Source organism: Nomia melanderi, chromosome 11 (assembly GCF_051020985.1).
Source record: "Nomia melanderi isolate GNS246 chromosome 11, iyNomMela1, whole genome shotgun sequence".
Lineage (NCBI taxonomy): Eukaryota > Metazoa > Arthropoda > Insecta > Hymenoptera > Halictidae > Nomia > Nomia melanderi.
In genome coordinates this window covers 10,656,131-10,677,688 of record NC_135009.1, presented here as the reverse complement: position 1 = coordinate 10,677,688, position 21,558 = coordinate 10,656,131, and the positions used below count along the sequence as shown (strand labels likewise).

Here is a 21,558-nt window from a genome sequence, read left to right as displayed (position 1 = left end):
TCTAATTCAATAAATCGTACGAAAAGTTTGTTCGACTTATATCTTAGAAATTGATATTATATCCAAAGCTGATATTATAATTCGTACAATTTTTATATTTCGAGCTCTCTCCTTCAAAACTTCCTTTTGATTAGCTATCAATGTTCTCTAAAGTAATTTCCATAGTCTTCGTTGAAACATTCCCAAGGAAAGGAATATTCGTTAATTCTTCCAAGACTGATACTTACCAACTTATCCTGGTAGGCAGCGTTCGCCGCGTCCACGACGTCCCTGGTTGGCTCGGATGTTCTCGGTTTGATCCTCCGCACGCGTGGCTGGGTCAACGAAGCTGCTATGTCACGCAGCTTGCCCTCCCTCTCCCTCTCGTGCTCCAATAATATTCTCCGACAGGCGTCGTCGTCTGACGTGTCACAACAAAAATCAGAGTTAATCATCTTCGAATCGAATCTCACACCGAAACGATTAATGATTCCCCCCTTCCAAGATCGAATGCAAGCAAATGCGAAGAAAGTTCGCAATCATACGAAACTGCATCGACATCGTACATCAGATAACTATCCGTGAGACAAAAATATAACCCACGAACTTTCGAAGAATCTCTCTATTAAATATTCCCTCCTTTACACATAAAAAAAACTCGTTTCCCGAACGACGCGATTAACGAACGAAAATTCGTTAAAATCTCGCATACACGCGGGCATTGAAAAGGCAATCTCCGCAATCGATCTTTAACTTTCCCTTTCCCGTCCCGCTAAATGAGTTACTTCGTCTTCCCGGAATTTCGACGGGCCGTCGCTCGCCGCGTCAAAGCGACAAAGAGAAACAGGGGGAAACATCTGAGAACACGTGAAGCATTATAATTACGGTGGTTAGAAAGTAGCGAGGGGGGGCATCCCCGCGGTTCGTTATCAAACATTCGTCCCGCCGCGTCGCGTCGCGTCGCCGGCTTAACCAATTAACTTCTTTCCGAGAGCCCTGCGCCCGAACGCGGCGATCCCAGCACGCCCCGGCCGTCGGCCCGTTAATTGACTGCCGACTAATTAATAACCGGGCTCCCCCTCCTTCCGTCCCGCGGCGAGCGACCGCCGGGGCCCTTATCTCTCTCGTTTATCCGCGTTTTTATCGATCCTCCATCGAAATCTAGCCGCCATTACCATGCTAATAACCGTTTCCCGCGACGCCACGCGGCGCGCGCTGACTCTCCGGTCGAAAAGGATACCGTCGCGGAACAATGGCGAGCACCTGGCGCGACAGCGCGAACCGATCCCCAACGATTCATCATTCCAGAAGGAAAACGCTCCCGCCGATCGGCCGGCCGAGATGAGTCCGTTGGATTAGATAACGAGATCGAATTGAACGCGGCCGGCCGCGGGACTAGATAATCGTCCGAGGCAGCCGAGCCGTTCGGTTTCTCGAATTGGGAGCAGACGAGGAGGGAAGATTGCTCGGTGGTTACCTTGAAGCTGCCTTGATAACGGTGACTCTGCGGTTGCAGGATAATCGAGGATAATGAGGAAGAGTGATGGATTTCTTATTAATTCGGAACGGGATATTTCACTTCTGGGCTCGCCCGACGGGAGTTTGCGACTTCCAAACGTGTTTTTATCTCTGCAGGTGATACCATTGATATTCTGCGAACGAAGTCGAATCGAATTGAACTTTTAACGAACTTCGAAGTTGCAACGTTGGATTTCCTGTGGCTTGAATCGAACCGGAGTAGATATCGCACAGAGGGAGAAAATTAGTTCTGAATTCTGTTCTGCTTCGTACGAATTACTTAACCGAGGAATTTTCTTGCGCGAGCCAACTGCAACACGGAGTTTCTCCAAAGATGTTTTGCTATTTAACGCGCTTTAATGTAACTCTTCTTTCCCTTGAATTTAATTATTTTCGTGCAACATAATCAGACTTTTAGCGTAAAGGATATTTGACAACGGAAAATAATAAATAGATACGTAAAAATTTTAATTTCGACCGCACCATGTTATCGCTGTTAACGGGTGAAGCAACACTAAATTTTCCATTGTACATGAGAATCCCGAAATTCGCACAGTTCAACCGTTCACGGACGAACGTCGACCTTTCCACGAGATGAAATGTTCGTATTTGAAGGACCAAGTCGTAAGCAAATGATTTAATTACTCGAACAGCAAGAGACCGGCGCGTGGTTTCCTTTTTTCCATCATTTAAGCAACTGATGTACATCTTAACTTCGTTTGCTGAAGGTTTCGTACATTCCAAAGAATCTTTGCAGGGGGCTAACACCCCATAAATCCCACGCGAATCGGTTTCGCGATACTTCGACCCTCCATTCGCCAGCCCCAGATTTATTTCCCGAGCGGTGCCTTCGGTTTTAGGGAAGCCAGAGGGCACCGGCTATCGCGGAAGCGTTAACATTCAATCTGCGCGGCAAATTAGACGCGTCCTACGACCGCCATAATTCATATCTCTCGCGGCAAACTGCCGATGATGAGGTAATCCCGGCGCGCAGGATCGCGGAAAAACGCGTCGGACGAGCCGCGTTACGAGCCCCGTCGCGCTATTAACGGCGTACGCGATCGGCAAAAAGTATCCGTTAACTACGGCAGGTTTATTAACGATATTTATCAGTGCAATCGATTCGAATCGCTCCGGTAGCCGCGCGCATTTTTTGCCCGGGGTCCGCGCGCGCAGCCACCGCCGCAAGAAACTGTAGAAGGCGCGAGCAATTTTAATCGTTCCGGCCTAGAAAAACGGTACGCGGCGAATTTTTCGCCGTGCCGTCGATTCCATTGAGAAAACCGGTTGCTAGATCGTTGCTTCCTTTTCCTTTTTACGTCCTTTTCCTCCGTTCAACCCCTGCGCGAATAACCGGGTACGCATGTTTAGGTGTTCCTCGGTACAGTTTACTCGTGAGAATTTGACTAAAGTACTTTAAATTTCTGTCTCTCGATCTCTTTCGCAAGGATTCGCGATTTCAACGCGAACAATTCGTACAGGAACACTGTTGCATCGAACTTTGAAGAAGCAATAGTATTTCAATTGTTCATTTGGCAGATAAAGTGAGTCGCGGAAGCAAGAAGTACAATGAAGCAGAAGAATGTGTGAACGTTAGGTAAAATAATGGATAGAGTGAGTTAAAAGATACTTATAAACGAGTAACAGTTGCAACATTCGTGTTTGGAAATTTCGATCGCAAGCCCGACTCGTAGCGCGAAATATTGAACATTTTCTTCCGCGTGCCGTTGCACCTAAATCTCGCTAGGCCCGGCGAACATTTCCACCTCCGCGGGACGCTGAAGCTCGCGCGTGATACACACCGTAACACGGTGCAATTTGTTCGCGCATCATTATCGAATTAGCTTCTTGCCGGCGGCTCGTTAACGCGGCTGTTCCCTGAAAAACGCCTAATTCCGATCGGAGTACGATTGCGACACCCGCGGAGAGAGCCCGCGTATCCTCGCCGCCGCCGCGCTGACCGGTAGCTTTAGCATTTCGCGGAAACCTGTTCTAATGATACCGTGCCAACGGCGGTGCGACGTTTTACTGCTAACGGGAAACGGCTCACCGTGAAAAACTGCGGCCTGTTATTTCGTCCGTCGAACGGAGCGACTTTTCTTCCATCTCGAACGCTCGAACTTACTTCTGCGGATTGGCAATCACTTTGAGCTATTCGCTGTGCGTTTCGTAATTTCGAGCCAGCGCGAGTTTTCTACTGAAAATTCGACATTACACGATGATATTTGGTTGAATCATCTGTTATCTCCTGACTCGAGAGAATAAACCATTGAACCTTGCCATTTCCACCTTCTATCTCTTTCAGAATTGAAATAGTTGAATTAAATAGAGTTCTCATGGACGTCATAACAGTCAAAATTGAAAGTTCCGTTTTTTTATAAAGCAAATATTCCGTATATCGAACGAAAATACTCAAGTAACCGAATCGAACTATTTAACTTCTTCGCAAAGAAAATACTCCACGTGCCAAACGAGAATACTTTTAAACGATTTAACAATTTCTACCACAATCCATCAATGATGCTATATGAAAGATCGCACCGCTCCAACGCGGTTTTCTCCGACTTTCTCAAGAAACTTCTTTATTCCTCCCAGGAAAAAACGTTCGCCGTTTAAAGTGTTTTCCGCGATTGTTGCCCGATTGATAAATCGGTAGTCGAGGGGTTGAATCGCGTCGACGCCGGCACGCGAGGGCAACGATCGGTCCGATCGTTCCTTCGTTTCGAATCGCCCCGGATAGCGCCTCGGAATAACACGGGTCGGAGGAGCGTTCGAGATGGAGCATCGACGCCCGTAACTTTCTAGCCGAGAGCCCGCGGGCGCTGGCAGGCCGGTCGGTTTCGACCGCGCGGGGAATTCAGCCCCGCGCGATTACACCTCCCTTTCCTGCGTGGTTGCGTAATTGCGTGCGCACAATCTCCGAGAAAATCTGCCGGCGCGATCCCTCTGCTCCTCGGTCTGGCCTGATCCGGAGATTTCATTTAGATTGGCGAACCCGTACGCCGCGACAGGAAGAACGCGACCCGGCCACCGGTGACTGCCGCGATCCACGTGGAACGAAGTTCGAGGGATATCCGAATGTTTTCGGAAAAATTGAGGAATCCGATTCTCTTCTTTAACCCGTTGGCCTGTGACTTCTTTCTGAACTATGATACGGCTACTTTGTAATTAATAATTTATTGGAAAAAGAGAAAAAGCATATGATCTGCCTATATTTCTTTTTAAGCATCATAGTTGATTACAGAGGAATATTTACTTTTAATTCAAATGAACTGAGTAATATACATATTTTTTGGATCATGTTGAAAATCTTCACGAGTCTCACTCGTTGTTGTAGAACAGGTAGTAGTGTTGGGTCTTAAACACACGATGACCGCCACGAGAATTTAGAGCGTTTCGTATAGGATTGCTTATCGTATCATACCAAAGGCGAATGGTATTAAAATTAATCAATAACAATTTGATATCATAGCTCTTAAGTTGCATTATTATTCAACTACCTACTAAATATTTTGATACATCAGTTTTCTTCTTGTAATTCTTCTCCTCTTGTAATTGAATTGAATGGAATTATTAGTCTCTGGGGTTTGTCGTTTGTTAAGTGAATCACGTTAATTCGTAAAGTTTCGGGAGTGTGTTAGTTGATCGAGAGTGGGGCATGGTTTCCATAGACGAATATAGTTTCCATAAGCCAAATAGAATATAGCTTCAACGGGCAAAGCAAAACACGCTGCACATGCAACAGAACGCAGTTCGTACAAATGAAATAGATCCCGCCTGACAAAATATAGCGGCCAAATAGAACACGCGCACAGCGCGATACAGTAAAGCATAGAATCGATAAGCCGGGCAAACAAGGAAATAAAGTTTCCTCTAAACGATAGCAAACACGCCGGCCGATTCAGCTGGTCTTGATTAACGGGCGCGCCGCGGGCGAAAGTATTAATGCGCCGCGGCCCGGAGTGGCTTACTCGGTAACACAATCACGAAAATTTGTCACGCATCGGAACGCGCGGCTCCCGATCGAGATCCCGGCGCCATTAAATTCGCCCATTAATTATTGCCGGATTAATCGCGCCGCGTATCCCGTGCCCGATGTAACTATTACATTGGACACGTTCGATCCGCTCGCCGCGGGAATAAATAACCGAACCGGGGGAAAGGTGTAAAAGAGTTCCTACGGCCGTCCGAGGAGCACGGCCCGCTCGCTGCCGTTGGAAACGAGAAAGCATTCCGCGAGGGAACCCGCGAAGGCGGAATCATATCGCGATTAAAGGCTCGTAGCTCACTGGAAACGACAAGCTGACTTATCGCCGATTGGAAAGCACGTACGCCAGCGCGCGCTCGGATATATACAACGAGTGGTGGGAACGCCACGCAGGAAACCCTTTGAAATTTAATTGGAATCCCTTATCGGCGGCGCGAGGGGGGCAGGGAAACCGGTGGACGCGACTGCGAGCCGGGAGAGGCGGCTGATTAATTTCAGCCGCAACGATCCTCCCGGTGGTAATGACAGAGACACTCCGCGGAGGCTGGACGCTAGGACTCGCCGGCCGAGGGATCGACGAACGCTCGCTCGCTCGCTCGCCGATTTCATTATCCATCCTTGTTCCCGTTTCCGCGAATCGGCTGTTGATTTACCGTGCTCGGATGATTCGGATTCTTCGGGAACTTTCCGGATGGACGCTTGAATTTATGGAACACATTCGTGGAAGATTCTTGACGCTTCGCGAACGAAGCTTGCGGGGGTTTTTCTTTTTTGATATCTAGGCTGATTGTTTGAGTTTGAATGTATGAACGTTGGATTTCTGTGGTTTTCTTGTATTTGAATTTTTCTGGTTGGATACATTGCAACGTAATTGTGTTACTTTTTTAATGAGCGATTTGGAGGTTTTGTTTCCAAGAATTTAGCGTCTTTAATATGTTTTTTCTTTGTGATTAGGAGATTCAAGGTGTATGTGTTGTAATAATTGTTGAGTGGGACGGTGGAAATATAAGGTTTACATGTTTATGATGGAAATTTGGAAAATATGGAGTAGTAAAGGTTTTAACGCTGTTCTTTCGTTTCCAGCGAGGAGTTTGAGCATGCGAGAACCGAGCGCCCGCCGGAACGGGGCTCGCGGTTTGAATTTTCACACGGCTCGCTCCCCATGGCGTCGGCACACTAACTGTTCTGTTTATACCGTCAATTGTCAGGGGGGAAATGGGTCAGGTACAATTTAACTGCGCCGCGCAAATCATCGTCGCCGCCGCGGCCGACCCAGTTTCCCTCTCCAATTCAATGAGATGCCATTGTTGCCGTAAAACTGAATCGTGTTATACCAGATCTCGTTCTGGCGCGAATTTCTCCTAGCGCGTCTATCTTAACACGGAACCGATCGAACTGCTTCCACTTCTATCACGTCGGCGCGTGGAATCATTACTCTCATTCGAGAGCCTCCAATTGAATCATAGATTCCACGAGTGTATCTCGCGATTGCCCGGAATCGAGTACACGAGATGATTCATTGAAATCCATGGAAGTTATAAAAACTCGGACAATTAGAATAATCGGACAGTAATCTAAAGTATAAATAGAATAAATAAAAACATTAGCCATTCGTCTCGGTTGCTACCTAATAGAATCCTTAAAGCTCCGTTGAAATTTCCCTTTGAAACTCCAATGTTCCCAATTTCTCTATCAATATCTTCTTATCGATTCCAAACCAACGACTGAAATTAGTATATAACTACTATATTTCTATACATTTGCATTACAGCTCTTAAATTAGCAACTGATCATTCAGCAAACCCGATCCCAGCGAACAATGCATGGCGTCCCCCAAGAAACCCCGAGATCGACGCTTCTGAACATCAACATACAAGAACCCGAGAAAAAATCCGTGATCTAGTTATCGTGCTGCATAAACTGAAAAGGCGCGCGAGTGGAAACCGGAAGCAATCCGGTCGAAGAACGCGAACGAGAACCGGCGCGTTCCCGCGACACGAGCTCGCGAGGACACCTCGGGGCGATTTCCACGTTATATTCGTGTACCGACCTAGTTTCTCGTTGGAACAGGCCGGTCCGGTGCTTGCCCGTTCCCCGTGCTGATTCATCCTGCGTCTGGCCTTGTCTTCGGCTCTCAGCTTATCCCTGGTCGGCGGCGACGCGCTGCTGGCCGGCTGATCCTTGTAGCTGGACCTGCCCTCGTTGGGCACGATCGGCGGCTTCTCCGTCAGCGACGAGCTGGTCGTCGACGGCACGCTGCTCGACGCGGTGGAGTAGACCGTGCTGGACACTGTCCCGTTCATCGAGGACGTCGACGGAACCGCCGACAGGTAGCTGGAGCTTCCGTTCTCCAAAGGAGCGCTGGTCCTCAAAGGCGACACCGAGTTGTTCCGATGATCGTTGCCCGTTTCCGAGTTCCCGTTGCTTAACACGGTGTTGCTGGAGGTGGTCGCGACACTGCTGGTCACTAACGATGTCGAGGACGAGAACACGGACGAGCAGAGGTCCGCCGGGACGCTGGATTCCGGGATCCACGTGTTGCTGCGCGGTTCTGAGCGGCAGCTGTTGAAACGCGGACGTGGAGGATTTGGCGTGTTACCTGGAAATCCAGCGATTTTTTGGGTTAGATCGTGACGAATAGGAAGATTCAGGATCTACGAGAGATAAGGTGAAGAGGAAATTATGGTATTCATGCTAGGTTCTTTGTTATTCGATTTAATTGGAGAGTAACCAGTGGAGACTTATCTGTGGATACATGGGGACAAGAGAAGAAATTCGGAAGAATGTAATATTTGATTGTTTTGGGACAGGCTTCGATGGAATCTAAGTACTGTTGGGTTTGCGGATGATCGAGATTCTATATCGTGGAAGATAGCGCCTCGATTAATCGAGGTCGCACGAGACTTTGGTTCAACGATTCATTGAACGAACATGTCGACGTTCTAGATAATTCAATTGGATCAAGGATACCTCATTGGGGGATCAATTAAATTTTGATTGGTCCAGTTTATGGGTCACTATCTTCTCTTCATTGTTTTGATTAAATGCCGATTGTTGTCTGCTTCCGAGCAAAACCGTGAGACTAATTAACAAGCTCCGATCCCATAAATCGTGCCTGGACTCGGATTTAAAAGAATCGATCGTGGAACTATTTCATTGTTTCCGTTCAACGTTCCATCGAATCGGTAATTATTTCTTCGCTTTACTTTCGCGGAAAGCTATGAATTCGTTTCGCCCCGACAACACCGTCGACGCGTTATTTATGCCGTGTCTCATTGATATAAGTGTCGCTCGATGGGGGGATTGCGTCACGAATCCATTGAAAGCGCGGCCGTTCGTTGTACATTCGAGAATTATTGCCCGCGTAAACGACAGGGACAGCGGGCTTTAACGGCCCAACGAATTACTTACTTCTGATCGTCGGCGTGACCTGAAGAATGGTCGTCTGTCCGCCGGGGAACGTGGCGTTCCGCTTGTGCCGGCCCTGGAACAGTTCGAAACGTTCAAATTGCAGCGTGAATTTCTGGAAACAGTTACATCAGCTCGGCCAAAAAAGTCTCGTCGTTTTAATCTTCAATGCGACGTTTATATTATAATGCAGAAATAAAGATCACAAGTACGTCGGTTAAAAGACAGTAGATAAATACCGAATTAAATATGCAACGCATACAGTTCAATGAAATTTTCTTTGAACTTCACTGAGAAATGCGACGAGACTTTGTGCGCAATTTAAAATTAATTTAATATTGGAATTAAAATAGAACGAACAATGTACTCGCGAATGGAAAATAAAGGAGTTTTCACATGGTTGTTCTTTGAAATTCTCACTCGTGCTAAGATTAACATAGATTATTCTCCGTTAGAAAAGCGACATGACACTTTCCAGCGATAACGTGTCTACAAGACAGTCCACTTAAACGAGCTCACGCGAATATCTCCGACACTTGAGGCTACATACAAAAAACTGCTTAAAACACGGTCAAACATAGTAAACTACTTTAATCGTAATTCATAATTTGCATACGTAATTGCACAGAAATCTTCCGAGTGGTGTCGAGTGGAAGAAACTCTATTTGGAACATGGCTAATAGTTTCTCTGTAAAAAAAGTTACATCGCCGAGATACTCGCGCGACCTGGTATAATTAGTGCCAACTATACATTATTACACTCGATCGACGCGATGGCTTGAAAAATAAATACTAGACAGACAAGTTAATTGCTTGAATTGCTCAAAAACAATTCTAATATGTAAAACGATCGACGTCGAATGAAAATCTTTACCAACGTGGTAACTTAAACGATTAATAACTGTTCCCACTTATCTTTGCCACGACATCACAGACGCTAACCATTCATTTACCTACCGACGAAGTACAGGCATTCGATGCAACATCAATAATGCCATTATCTCCAAGAAATAGTGGTAGTATACAACTTTTCCGATAGAAATAGGCTCGAAGCAAGAGAGGAAGTAAAACAGTGTGCATTGTAATATACGTCAAGTCCGACTGTAACTACCACGCCCGTCAAAATGGCGACTTAGTTTCCTTACTTCGCAATAATTGATCTCTTAAAAGTAACAAACATCCAAAATGATTTTAAAGATCAACAGTTTCACTTGTATACAAAGTATATATACAAAGAAACCGAAAAAATGTATTGTTATAATTTTATTAAAGATTACATATTAGTCGTATCAAACGCTCGGTAGTTCTAGTGTTAACAAACGAGCGGAATCAGCGAACACGATCGATCGACAATGATCGATTCGCCGGTGTACCGACGCGTCCGTTGGCTCGATCGACTAAAAATCGCAATCATTATCTTCCCGCGAGCCGCGTCGAAGTCGCGCGGCTCCGCACCCGGAATGCCGTAGAATTTCTGCGTGGGCGAAAGCGTACGAGGGCAGCGCGCGGCTCGGTCGCGGTAGGCGGCCGGTAATAACGGCCAGATAAGAGTAACACTGATAATATTCCGCGAAGGTGCCTCTTCCCGGCGTGCATAATTCATAAGTGGCCGCGCGAGCATTGCGGCCTCGCGCGTTCAGAGTACAAACGCGGGCAAGAAGGAACGTTTCAATCGACCGCGACGCGTTACAAGGCGGTCCGCGAGGGCCGCGTCTGGAAAAGGTGATTCGACGGACCGATCTGTAATAACGATCGATTTATCAGATCATTATGCCTTCATTCCGTACCCCGAGTTTCGAAATTGGAAAAAGCTATTAAGAGAAATCTGTGATAGTTTTATTTTTATTTTATTTCATTCCTCAGTATGGTAAAGGTTTCGGTTTGTTCCTGTTCTTTGATGCAGCAGTGGTTTCATTTTATTCTCCACGATGTTTAATTGGAAGAAGGAACACATTTTACTTGTTGATGTTGCATTCCCGTTAGATTTCTTTTATTCTCAAATGCTTTTCTCTTGATAATTGAAGAGGATGCGTTATTTGCTCCGGGAAGAGAAATTCTCTTTGCGCCCGATGGCCACGAACCGGAGCAAATTATCATTAGTAACGGCAACAGGTGTCGCGATTAGCCCAAGTGGATCTAAGTATCGATGTGTATTTAGATATGCCATACAATCCCTGTTGGTATGGACCTTTTATAATAGCGGACGACACTTTTTCTTTGTTCCAGTTTGAATGAAATGATCTGTGAAAATGAGAATTTGCATGAAAATGCACGGTCCGGCTATGAATTTATCAAACGGAAGCCGGTACGAGATCGAGGGACGCGCGGTTTTGAGTTTCACCGAGTATCCGGTCGGTTCGCGCAGGAACACGAGGTGGTCGCGGGAAGTTCGAGAGAAAGAGGAAAAGTTAATGCGCCGCCCGAAGATATCCCCCGCTATCTCGCGGCTAGATTCTTTATGCGGCCCGTGCGTTCAGCAGATGCGACCGGGGAAAGCGCGATAAGATAGAGACCATCGTAAGAGTTCACTTCGCTGTTCGCTACGGGGAACAAATTGCCGAGCCGTTCTGGCTTCCATAAATTAGCGGTCGAAACGCGGCGAGCTTGGTTTTCTTCGGAGAATCTTGTATAAATTTACTCGTTTATAAATGGCTTTAGACACAGTGGACGTTACAGAAATAGAAACTGAAACGATATTTCTCTACCAAAGAAATCTTCAGCATCTGCCATTTTGTTCACACCGTCACGGCCGATGACGCCACCCTGGCTTCATTTCCATTGATTGTATTCTTTCGAATGCCTCGAATCACTGAATCTCTTTATTACACCATCACATACTAATCTAACGGTTATACAATACTAATTTATCGACCTAGCTCAAGAACCTTACAAATCAAACATTCCATCTGCCAAGTCGATTTAAAGGAATCCTCCGCAATGGCGCACGATGGAACACAAATGAATAGCATCGATAAACGCCAACATAAACTTCCTAATACTCCTATCCCATTACTCTTCAAAAATCTACAATGTTCGTCCTCGCGAATCCACAAGCGACGTTAACCGCAGAAATCGATTCTCGAGTATCTCCTCGAGCATCCATCGATCAACTAAAGTAACAGCCGGCTAGGACGTCGCTGGGGGTTTCCAAAGAATGAACGATCGATCGAGCAAACGGAGAACAGCTCGTCGTCGCGTCGGTGGACCCGCCGGTGTAAAGGTACGATTACGTTACGAGGCCAAGGCGAGACCGCGTGCCGTAGGTATACACGCACGCCAACACGGGAGCGTACGCGATCGGTGAACGCACAGGAAACGGGGCTCCCGTTTTATTTTTCTTCCCCTGTCGCCGGGACCGGCCGTAAAAGCGGCGGAACGCGATACGGGACGGCGCGGAGTCCGGTCGCGGGCCCGAATAGACGCGAGCGCGGCTTCTTCTTCCCCGCGCCGCGAACACCTGTCCGATCCCATTTAAACGAGCCTCGTTAATTGCGAAATGATTCGCGGCCACGTCGAGGGAAACGCATTCCAGGTCCTCGAACAGCCTCTCTATCTTCGTCCCGGCCCCTAACTTCATTCCCCGGCTCGATCCTCTTCGGATCGCAACTTTACGCTTTATTTTCACCTTCCTGCCTTCCACGGACATAGGTACGATACTATTCACACTTCTTCGATGGTGACAGTGTCCGCATAGTTCCGCGAATGGAAAATAAACATGGATTTACCATTTCGCTACTAACACTGCTGCTCCTGTCTCTGTCACCTAATCGTTCGAGTATTTTTTCAACGTTGTTTCGATCGTCTTTCAAGTGGATTCTGACTTTGGGATAATTTGGATTTGAGGATATTGCGATGAATTTGGTAGTCTACTTGTTAGTATGTTTTTTTATTTTGAGTGTATGAAAATTGAGTGCGGCGAGGTTTTTTCGTAGGATTCGCGGAAATTAGTGAAATTGTAGTTAGCGGAGATTAGCGAGTTTATTTTCATGTTGTTCGATCGAAGAATGCCGAGATGATCGGTTGATTGAGGGAGCTTTGTTAACTAGCTTTGTGTGCCGTTTTAATATGAACTGCATAGAGGCGTGAATGTGCACAGACTTACGGCGCCACTTCTAAGTGCATTAAATGTTGCTGTCGATTAAGAGTCGAACAACAACCGGGACACCTGAGGCGAAACATCTATGCTGTCCCGGATCGATCGACACCGTTTTTTTGCGAATCGAAACGCAAACGTGGGTCGTGAATCCCGGCCATTAGCGATCGATTTTTATTACAAGCGGTTCGGATTGAAAAGGTTAATATATATTTCAGCGGAGAACGTTCCGAGGGAACGAGGCCGTCGACCTCGAACGGATTTAGTATGCCAGACACCGAAGAAGCGTTTTCTATTCACCGATCAATCAATTTCTTACGCAACCCGGGGTCCTGTTGTTGTCGGGCGTTCGAGTAACGCTCGCGGGTGACAGTCCACCGACGACAGGGCTACACGCGCGATCGTGAATAACGCGAACACCTCGCGCAGCTATCCCAGGAGCGTGCCCAAGCTGATCGTACGAGGGATAAAATCCAGTCTTTTATTATTTCGACGTTAATCCGCGTGGAACGTGGCGCGGCTGACTTGTCCATTAGACGCTTTAAAAGCGGTGCGTGGGATGATGAAAGTGTTGAACAGAAGATTTTTCGGAAATCGGAAAGAGGGTTGTTAAATGGAAGACAAGAGACAATTGTGAAGTCGGTAATGGCTAAGGGAGAGAGTTTTTTAAGATATTAGTTTTAAATATTTGAATGACGAAACAGTGAGATATTTAAATGTCCAAGTGCCCAAATGTTCAAATGTTCAAAATCTCATTCAAACAAACCCAGGCAACGAACCTCGCCGAATCGAAACGTCAGCGCGCGAACGAGCGAGGTAGCGCGGTCAATTAAAATTAATTGAAATACAAACGCGCCCCGATAAGTTAATCCTCGTTCTGAATGCCTGTCAGATCACGGTGAATCGCCCGGTTGGAAATCGAATTGAATCGTCCCCGGGGGATTAACGAACCACGGACGACTTCTTCGGAGCCCGGTTCATTGTCGCGATAATCGGCGCTCTATTCCGCGGCGAATAAAGAAACGAGCTCGCCGAGGAAAGGGGAGCCCTTTGAGGAGGCGATCGCGCGGAGGATCCAGCCCGCGATCCCGCTCAAAGTCGACGGCGACGCGCCGTTCCCTTTATCCGCGCACCGTTCCCGGCCCCGCCATTATTTCGCGCGGTAACGAGCGTGACGCCGCGACAGCCCGCGCTAATGATCGAGCATTATCGCACTTTTGCCGAGCCCGTTTCCCCCGGCGAACGCTCGCGGGAATTAACCACCGGCCAGGACACTCTAGGAGCCGCTTTTCGCTTAAAGCCCCCTACACATTTTCGAGCGTGCATCTGTTAGGGAAGCAACGATCCGGTGACATCTATTGTACACGGAATAGGCCACCGCGATCGGATGTCTTTCACGTGGATGTTTTTTCGGATGATCTACCACTCTACACTTTACGCAAAGAAAATTAACAGTAAAACTACTAGACGCGTCGAAACGACCTATTCCTGATTTCTTCGATTGTTAAAAAGATAACGGATGTTTCTCTGAGAAATTATCGAAGAAACTGATTTAGCAATACGCAAACTGAATTGTAAATCGATTAAAATCTCGATTGATGCACTCTTAGAGTTTTTATATAGGAATTGTAGAAAATCAATTTTACTCGGTAGTTCTATTGATGAACAATCGGTAAACGTGTTACACTGTCGCTTTACTTCCACTTTCTCGTCGTGCAACAGCATCGATTGTGTTACTGTCTACCTATTGGGTTATATTGGCAAATTTCTAAATGTTTACTCTTCTAATTGTTAGTTTCCAATTTCAATGCTAGCTTCGTTAATAGTTACTGTGATCATTGCTGAAAATGAAGAGTTACAAGGTAAGGTGTTGAGTCTGTGCTCGCGATTCCTGGATCGTATATAAGTCGCATCGATCTATACCGATCAATATCGATCTACGGACATTGAAACGTGCGCCACGAAACCTAATGGTCGATGCGTGCGTCGCAACGTGCCCCAATGTGTGTAGGGGGCTTAACATTCGACGATGTTTACTCGGAAGTATACATTATGCACCCGACTTACCGGTTCTCGAACCTCTCCCCCCCCGTTTTTCCACGGTTTTTCCTTTGAGTTCATTAATTCGGAGTTATTTGTGCCGCTGGAACGAGCGGTTCTTTTTACCGTGGCAGAAGTCCTTTGAAATTCAAAGCTTTTTCCTTTTACTATAATAGCTACTCATCGTTGTATTATTAACTGGGAACAGGATGTTTATAGAAGACACTGTCGACGGAAAAAGGAACGAAAGTGCCTAAGTTTCTTATCATCGCAATAATGCGGCAGCTGAAGTTAATAACCCGCTGAATCTTGCCCGTTAACACTGTCGTTATCTCATTATCCAGCGTCGAAGAAACGGGCAGAGAAATTCTTTAAAAGAAAATTTCCGTTTAACGTCGAACCTCAGTCATATTTTCAAACGTCGAACATTCACGGAAACACTCCTGTCTACCCGCGATTATTCCACTCCGCGGTGTCCCATACAACTGTAACTATTATCCAGTATCCAGTAAGAAAAGTTCAAAAATAGAAATTACGTGGCGTGCTTCTCTAAACGCTCGCCGATTGAAACACCGAGCCACTAACGAACGAATTACCAAGTCAATGATATTCATTGTTGCCCATCGAACAGAGAATCTTCTGACCTTATAACGTCGTTAACGAGCACCTCGGCGTTTTACTACACCCGGGAAACGAGGAAGCAGAAACAGCGACGCTCGGTTCGCGCGAAAAGGGACGTCGCCCGAGGGACTCCGTTTTCCCGGCGCGGGATGCGCGTTCGTTCGGTTGAAATTCGCGCGGCTCAGCGCCGTTTCCCGTCGAATCGCGAGCGAGCCCGACCGACGAATTACACCTTTCATGCCCAGCCCTGAAAAACAGGTAAACCCCTGACGGGTCCGCCGCTGTCATTCGTTGATTACGGTGCTCGCATAATCATTACTACATCCTTCTGCGTCATGCTTGTTACGCGTGCAGTTATACCAGTCGCGGCCGACTTGTCTCGCCGGCGGAAATGGGTTTAATAAGGCCGGGACCGTGCGCGCGGCCTCCCGTTCGCGAAAAACAGCCGGGAAAGTTGTTCGACTCGCCGACGAGGGAATTGAAAATAGCAGCAACGGCGCGGATCGAAACATTTCCAATTTTGTTGCCCCGTTGCCTTCGGGTGACACGTTGTTTTTCTTTCAAATACGAATTTAGATACAATGACACGTTTGTTTAATCTTCTAGCTACTGTACGCTACTACAGTGGCTTCCGCGTATGTTATTCTTGCGAACGGTACGCCACTGTAGTGGCTATAATGTAAACGGTATGCTACTGAATTGGATCGTTCTGTCTATCAATGTGTTTGACACGTTGACTGCCGCGAATGACTTCAGAGTTTTATGCATCGCTTGTTCTTTTGTGGCAAAGATGAAAAGGAACGATTACTCTGTTTTGGTATCGCGATTATTGGGTTATACTGTTATCCAGTGATTTACGCTATTGAACATTTTCATTCGACGTCGATTGCCGGGTAAATTATAATTGTCTTCAAGTAATTTGGAAGCTCATCTTGGCAACGTGTTAACCCTTTGCACTCGGAAATTTTTCACTAGAGATAAAGACGATAGTTTGAAACTAACTCGAAGAGAAATCACGCGTACATTGAGGAACAAAGGTATTTTATTTCAATATTTCTCAAATTGATGCATTATACGCGGTATAATTTTAAATATCAAATTTTATAGTTTTACTCTATGAAATCAAATGGTAAGTAAGTCGCCTCTCGAGTGCAAAGGGTTAACATATCGCTTGACAGCACCTGTCATTTGTTTCATTTCACATTTGTTTCGTGAAAACTACATTTCGTAAGAATGTTTCTAATGACATAATAAGAGACGTCATATAGTTTCGCGCAGTCCGCGTCGTAGCTAAAAGGTTAAGAAGCATTTAAAGAAGCATTCGCATATGAAGCGAATGGAATTCGATTTCGTTCGATAGCAGTTTCCCCAAATTAAAGACAACAGTCTCCGAGAACAGTATCAAATTCTATTAATTAATGTTTAGTATATAATTACTATTTAATTCGATAATATTTTCGAAGTTCCACTCGCAAGATCCCTAGGTCGATCCATTAAATTACTCTACGATTTACGATCAACGCCGCGCTACCATTCGTAGATCAATTCCGCTGGCAATCGAATCCCGAGCGTTCACTTCCTATTCACCATTTATCATTCAGATTAATTATCGCGCCGAGGATACACGCTCCGGCGTTCGCGGGACGTCGAGGACGAGTTCCTACTTCTATTTTCCTTCTCTTCGTTTAAACAATTTTCATCTCTATTCGGATTGTTTTCCATAATAACGTTACGCCTATTGTAACTCTCAACGACGAGCAACATACAAATGGAGTTTACTTAATTTGCATAAAATGTTCCAATTTTTCCATTTTCTTTCTTTGCTCGAACAATTTTTATTTCTATTCGGATTGTTCTCCATAATAACATTTTTCTGTGAAACGACAATTTAATTCAGTCCAACTCGATGTTTCTCTTCTTTAAGCAATTTCCACCTCTCTTGACACTTTCCGCGTAATAACGTTAAATACACAGCAACTCTCGCCGTAAAGTGCCATAAAAATGGGATTCATTTAATTCGCACGGTCCGTTCTATTGAATTTCCCAATTTTTCCATGGGAAAGCTTACCTTGTTCCGCGAGTAGACCTGCAACACGTCTGCCCACCATCTCGTCTCCTCGCGGCACGTGCCCTTCACGAAGGTGACGCCCTCGGGCGAGGTCACCGCGAGGCTGTAAGGATGTCCAGTGATGTCCTCGGCGGCGGCGACCTCCAGCACGCGAGTCATGTCGATCCTCGCTTGCGGCACCGTCTCCGGCTGCAACAAAAAGCCGAATATCGCCGGTTAATCACGCCGCCTGAATCAATAATCCTCCACGGGCAGTCAGCAATTTAACCGGGTAATCACCCGATGAACGACAATCTCGCTTAATAACATGATAATTGAATGCCGATCGAGGCGGGACTATTATGGCAGCTTCAAGGAATCTTCCTGCTCGGCCTCCGGAAGCTCAAAGCGGTGCAGTTACGTTCCAACAAAATTGGGTATCATTTTTTTATAGATCTCATTATATCTCGTTGATAGACGTGTACTGTATGAATACTAATTATTGTACAGTGCAACGGAGATTGTTCAGATCTTATAGAATTCCAAAAGGTTATTAATATTCGACATTCCAAGTAACATTGAGATCCATTTTTGTCACCTAACAATATTACCTAAAACCACTGCACAATTACGGATCCGTTGCAACAGGAAATCAAAACAATTACAAACCACACCCTCCCTCAAACAACCCTCGCGAGAACACTACTTATTCCGCTCGAACCGCTCCATACGAAACCACTTCGATCCCTCCCACATTCGCTCCGTTTTCCTCCAACGTATCGAAACTCAAACTTCCCACGTCCACTCGTAGCTCCCTAAATGAAGGAAAGAGGAACGGACACTCGATCGGGGTCCGCGACTAGGAAACGAAACGGTCCTTTTATCGGCCATTTTCGATCGCTTTCACGAGGCCGTCGCGCCGGGCCAGGCCCGTGGCCAGCTTCCCCGCAATTCCGCGCGTTTATTTGCTCAGGCGTCGCGCGGTTTTATTGCTCCCGGAGAGCGCGGCCGGGATAATTTAGTGCCTCGTAACCGCTCGCTCGCTCGCGCGCGACAGTAAAAACCGCAGCGGCGCTCGGCCCCGCCGAGAGGGAATAAAATCTTCCGGTGTTACTTTGTCGCCGATTTCGGGGCGTAAACGGTCAGCGTTGCGGCGGCGACCGCGGCCGGAAACCGCTCGCGCGCGCGCGAGCGAGTCGCGGGGCGCGCGAGAGGGCCGAGCGCGGGTCGTTACGAGCCCGGCCACTCGTAAAAGCGGTGCTTCCACGGGAATAACGCCTTATTACTATGTCGACGAATAGTTCTCGCCTCGTAAAACGAAATCGAGCCGGCTCCGGTCGCGAGGGGACGGCCCGCGAACCGGAAACCACCGCCTGGAGACACTGTTAGGCGAGAGGAGGTCGCGATCGGTGTCAAGGATAGGCGATCCCCTTTTCGCTTTTTGCCGCCCCGCACGCACGCTTCGAATCCGCGGGTCGTCGTTCACGCGAGTCGCGCGTTTATCCGTTCGCTACGCGAGACAGGCGAATGACTAAATACTTTCTGCACTCTTTCGAATCTTAGCTATGATACCCTTGAGGCTTTATCTATCAGAAGTCTAATAATGAGAATGCTTGGCAATCGAATACCTGTTCAAACTGCGCTGCCCTGAAGCGAAAGAAATCGGAACAATATTATATGATCGCAGTTACTTCGATTTTGAAGTTATAAACCTTTGTAAGTAGAACTGCATCGGTAGTGAGTTGTCGCATATAAACCCATTGGGGATGAGAATTCAAGAAATATTTTTAATATCAGTTTTGTTTGTGTTTTTATTCCTCATGAACGAGAAAAAAGAGAAACATTGCGATATAGAAATGCAAACAAAGCTACTCAGACTTTGGATCTAGATTAACCCAGTCTTGAAGCGGACCAAGGGTTAAACCACCCTTCTTTCCCGACGTTCCCAAGCGGACCCGAAAATCTCGAGGGTCATTCAGCTCTTGTTTCCCCTAGCACTCGAGCCTTTCGACCGTTGCCGTTCGCGACTCTTACGCATTCGCTCTCCGCCATTAATTAATTTGGAGAGAGCGCATCGGGGTGAATGGGGGAACGATACGGATCCCCGGCGTTTTCGAGTCTGCCAAAGGGAACGATCTTCACGTTGTCCCTCCGCTTTGAACGGACCAAAGCGTGCAACTCTTTATTTCCTTTCTTTTTTTCTTTAAATCGTCCCGCAGTCTCGAATATCTCGGTCCCTCTTCGCATCCTTTTTCTCCTCTCTTGTTAATGAATACAAAGAAAGAGCACCGAGACGAATGGGAAATGAAGCAGATGTCTGCCGGTTTTTAAGCCTTGCGCGGCCGTCTCCTCGAACGTCGTCCCGTTGCCAGCGAGAAACAAGCAAAACCTCTTTTTCGAATTCTACCACAACGTTTCTCCGGCCGGACGTAGAATATAAACATTTCAATGTAAAATCCGAAGAATGTCCACCGTAATCATCGCCGATCACGAATATCGTCCTCTTCCGAAGCACGAAAATCCATTCCGAAGCTTCCTCGTTTTTTGTGCGAAACGTCGATCGCGGAATTACCGAAATGAATGGGGAACCGACGCAGATGTCCAATTCTTGCGCCTCTCAAAGCGGTCTTCACGAGATATCAATCGGAACACGGACAACCGACGATGAACGGGAAATTAAGCAGTTGCCTGAAAGATTCCGGACTCCTCTCGGCGAACGATCTTTCCGGGCCAAGGTTGTATCGTCCCGAAAAATCACGGCGCTCTTCTTTTTGCACTCGTCCAGCGATCCTGCATTAACGGAGCCATCTCCCCTCGATTTTTTCCGCGTGTTCCGCGACTGACAGCCGACCGTTCCGTTCCGCCTCCTCGTCACGTCGCTCGCGATCGAAAGGTTAATTGCCGATCCTGGTTACAGATACTTTGTCACGAGCACCGTTTTCAACGCGATCGATCGTTTTCCTCCGATCGGAACTTCAATTTCGTTTCACCGCTCGTCCCCGTCGCCCGCGGCTGATACCTTTCCGCACGACATCGAATCGTACCTCGTTTCCAGGAATATTTCCACTCGACCGCTTTCTACTTCGGATACGGAAGCTCTTATTTCTTTTACATAGTGATCGTAATCCAATTGAAACTTCTTTGTGCTACGAGTGGGATAGATGTCAGATAACGACGGTAATCGGATCATCGAAGTTGCGTCGCTTGCGAACGTATGTTCTTCAGTTGTCGCGTTATCGATTGTCCGTAGATTCGTTATAGACGGTAAGTAGACTGGATTTGTAGGAATATATGGGAAACTTGAAATTTCGAAACAATGGAAGATTGAAGTTTGAAATTTGAACTTCGAAATCGGAAAGTTTTGAATCTGAAATCTAAAACTTGAGCTCTTTTTATGATACTTGTTAGAGAGAACTATTCTCTATCGAAATTTTACTGTTCTCATTATGCTTTCAAAAATTTGAGTTTGTTTAAAGATCCCGGCTCGAGTGATCGGTTTCGTTAGACAGATTGTGGGAACACATGATTCAGCAGATAAGACCCTTATGAAATGTAATTACGCACAGTGTCTCACGCAACACGGTTGTAAGAGATATAGCGGACGCTATCGGACGAGCGACTTCCGTCATTCGAATGATGCAAGAGTCGAGTGGGTGAGGAGGTACTTTTAAGAGGGGGTGATAAACTTCGCTAGTAACCCCACCATTAATTAGATATATAGCTTTCACACTAATGAGTTCACTAGCCATTAATAAGCGAACGGTCTTCGTAACGAGATCGTAGAAGTTTATGCGACTATACACTGTTACAGGCGCATCAAAGTTAATTGATATTAACTAAAATTCAATTCTCTTTCAGTTCGCT

The 21,558-nt window shown here is 46.5% G+C and overlaps 1 protein-coding gene across 8 annotated transcripts in view; it reads right to left on the bottom strand.

The window, feature by feature from the left end:
• Positions 1–21,558, bottom strand: part of osp (myosin phosphatase Rho interacting protein outspread) — a 227,667-nt gene that overhangs the window by 14,137 nt on the left and 191,972 nt on the right. For 6 of the 8 annotated variants that reach the window (XM_031984785.2, XM_031984786.2, XM_031984787.2 and 3 more), the window contains exons 4-7: positions 17,716–17,904; positions 8,897–8,969; positions 7,536–8,084; positions 228–400 (exon numbers count right to left, since the gene is read on the bottom strand). In XM_031984785.2, the coding sequence (XP_031840645.1) occupies positions 228–400; positions 7,536–8,084; positions 8,897–8,969; positions 17,716–17,904 (984 nt within the window). Of the gene's footprint in view, positions 1–227; positions 401–7,535; positions 8,085–8,896; positions 8,970–9,850; positions 9,949–17,715; positions 17,905–21,558 lie in introns of those variants that run through there. The other 2 variants (XM_076371819.1, XM_076371818.1) reach the window with 2 other exon arrangements.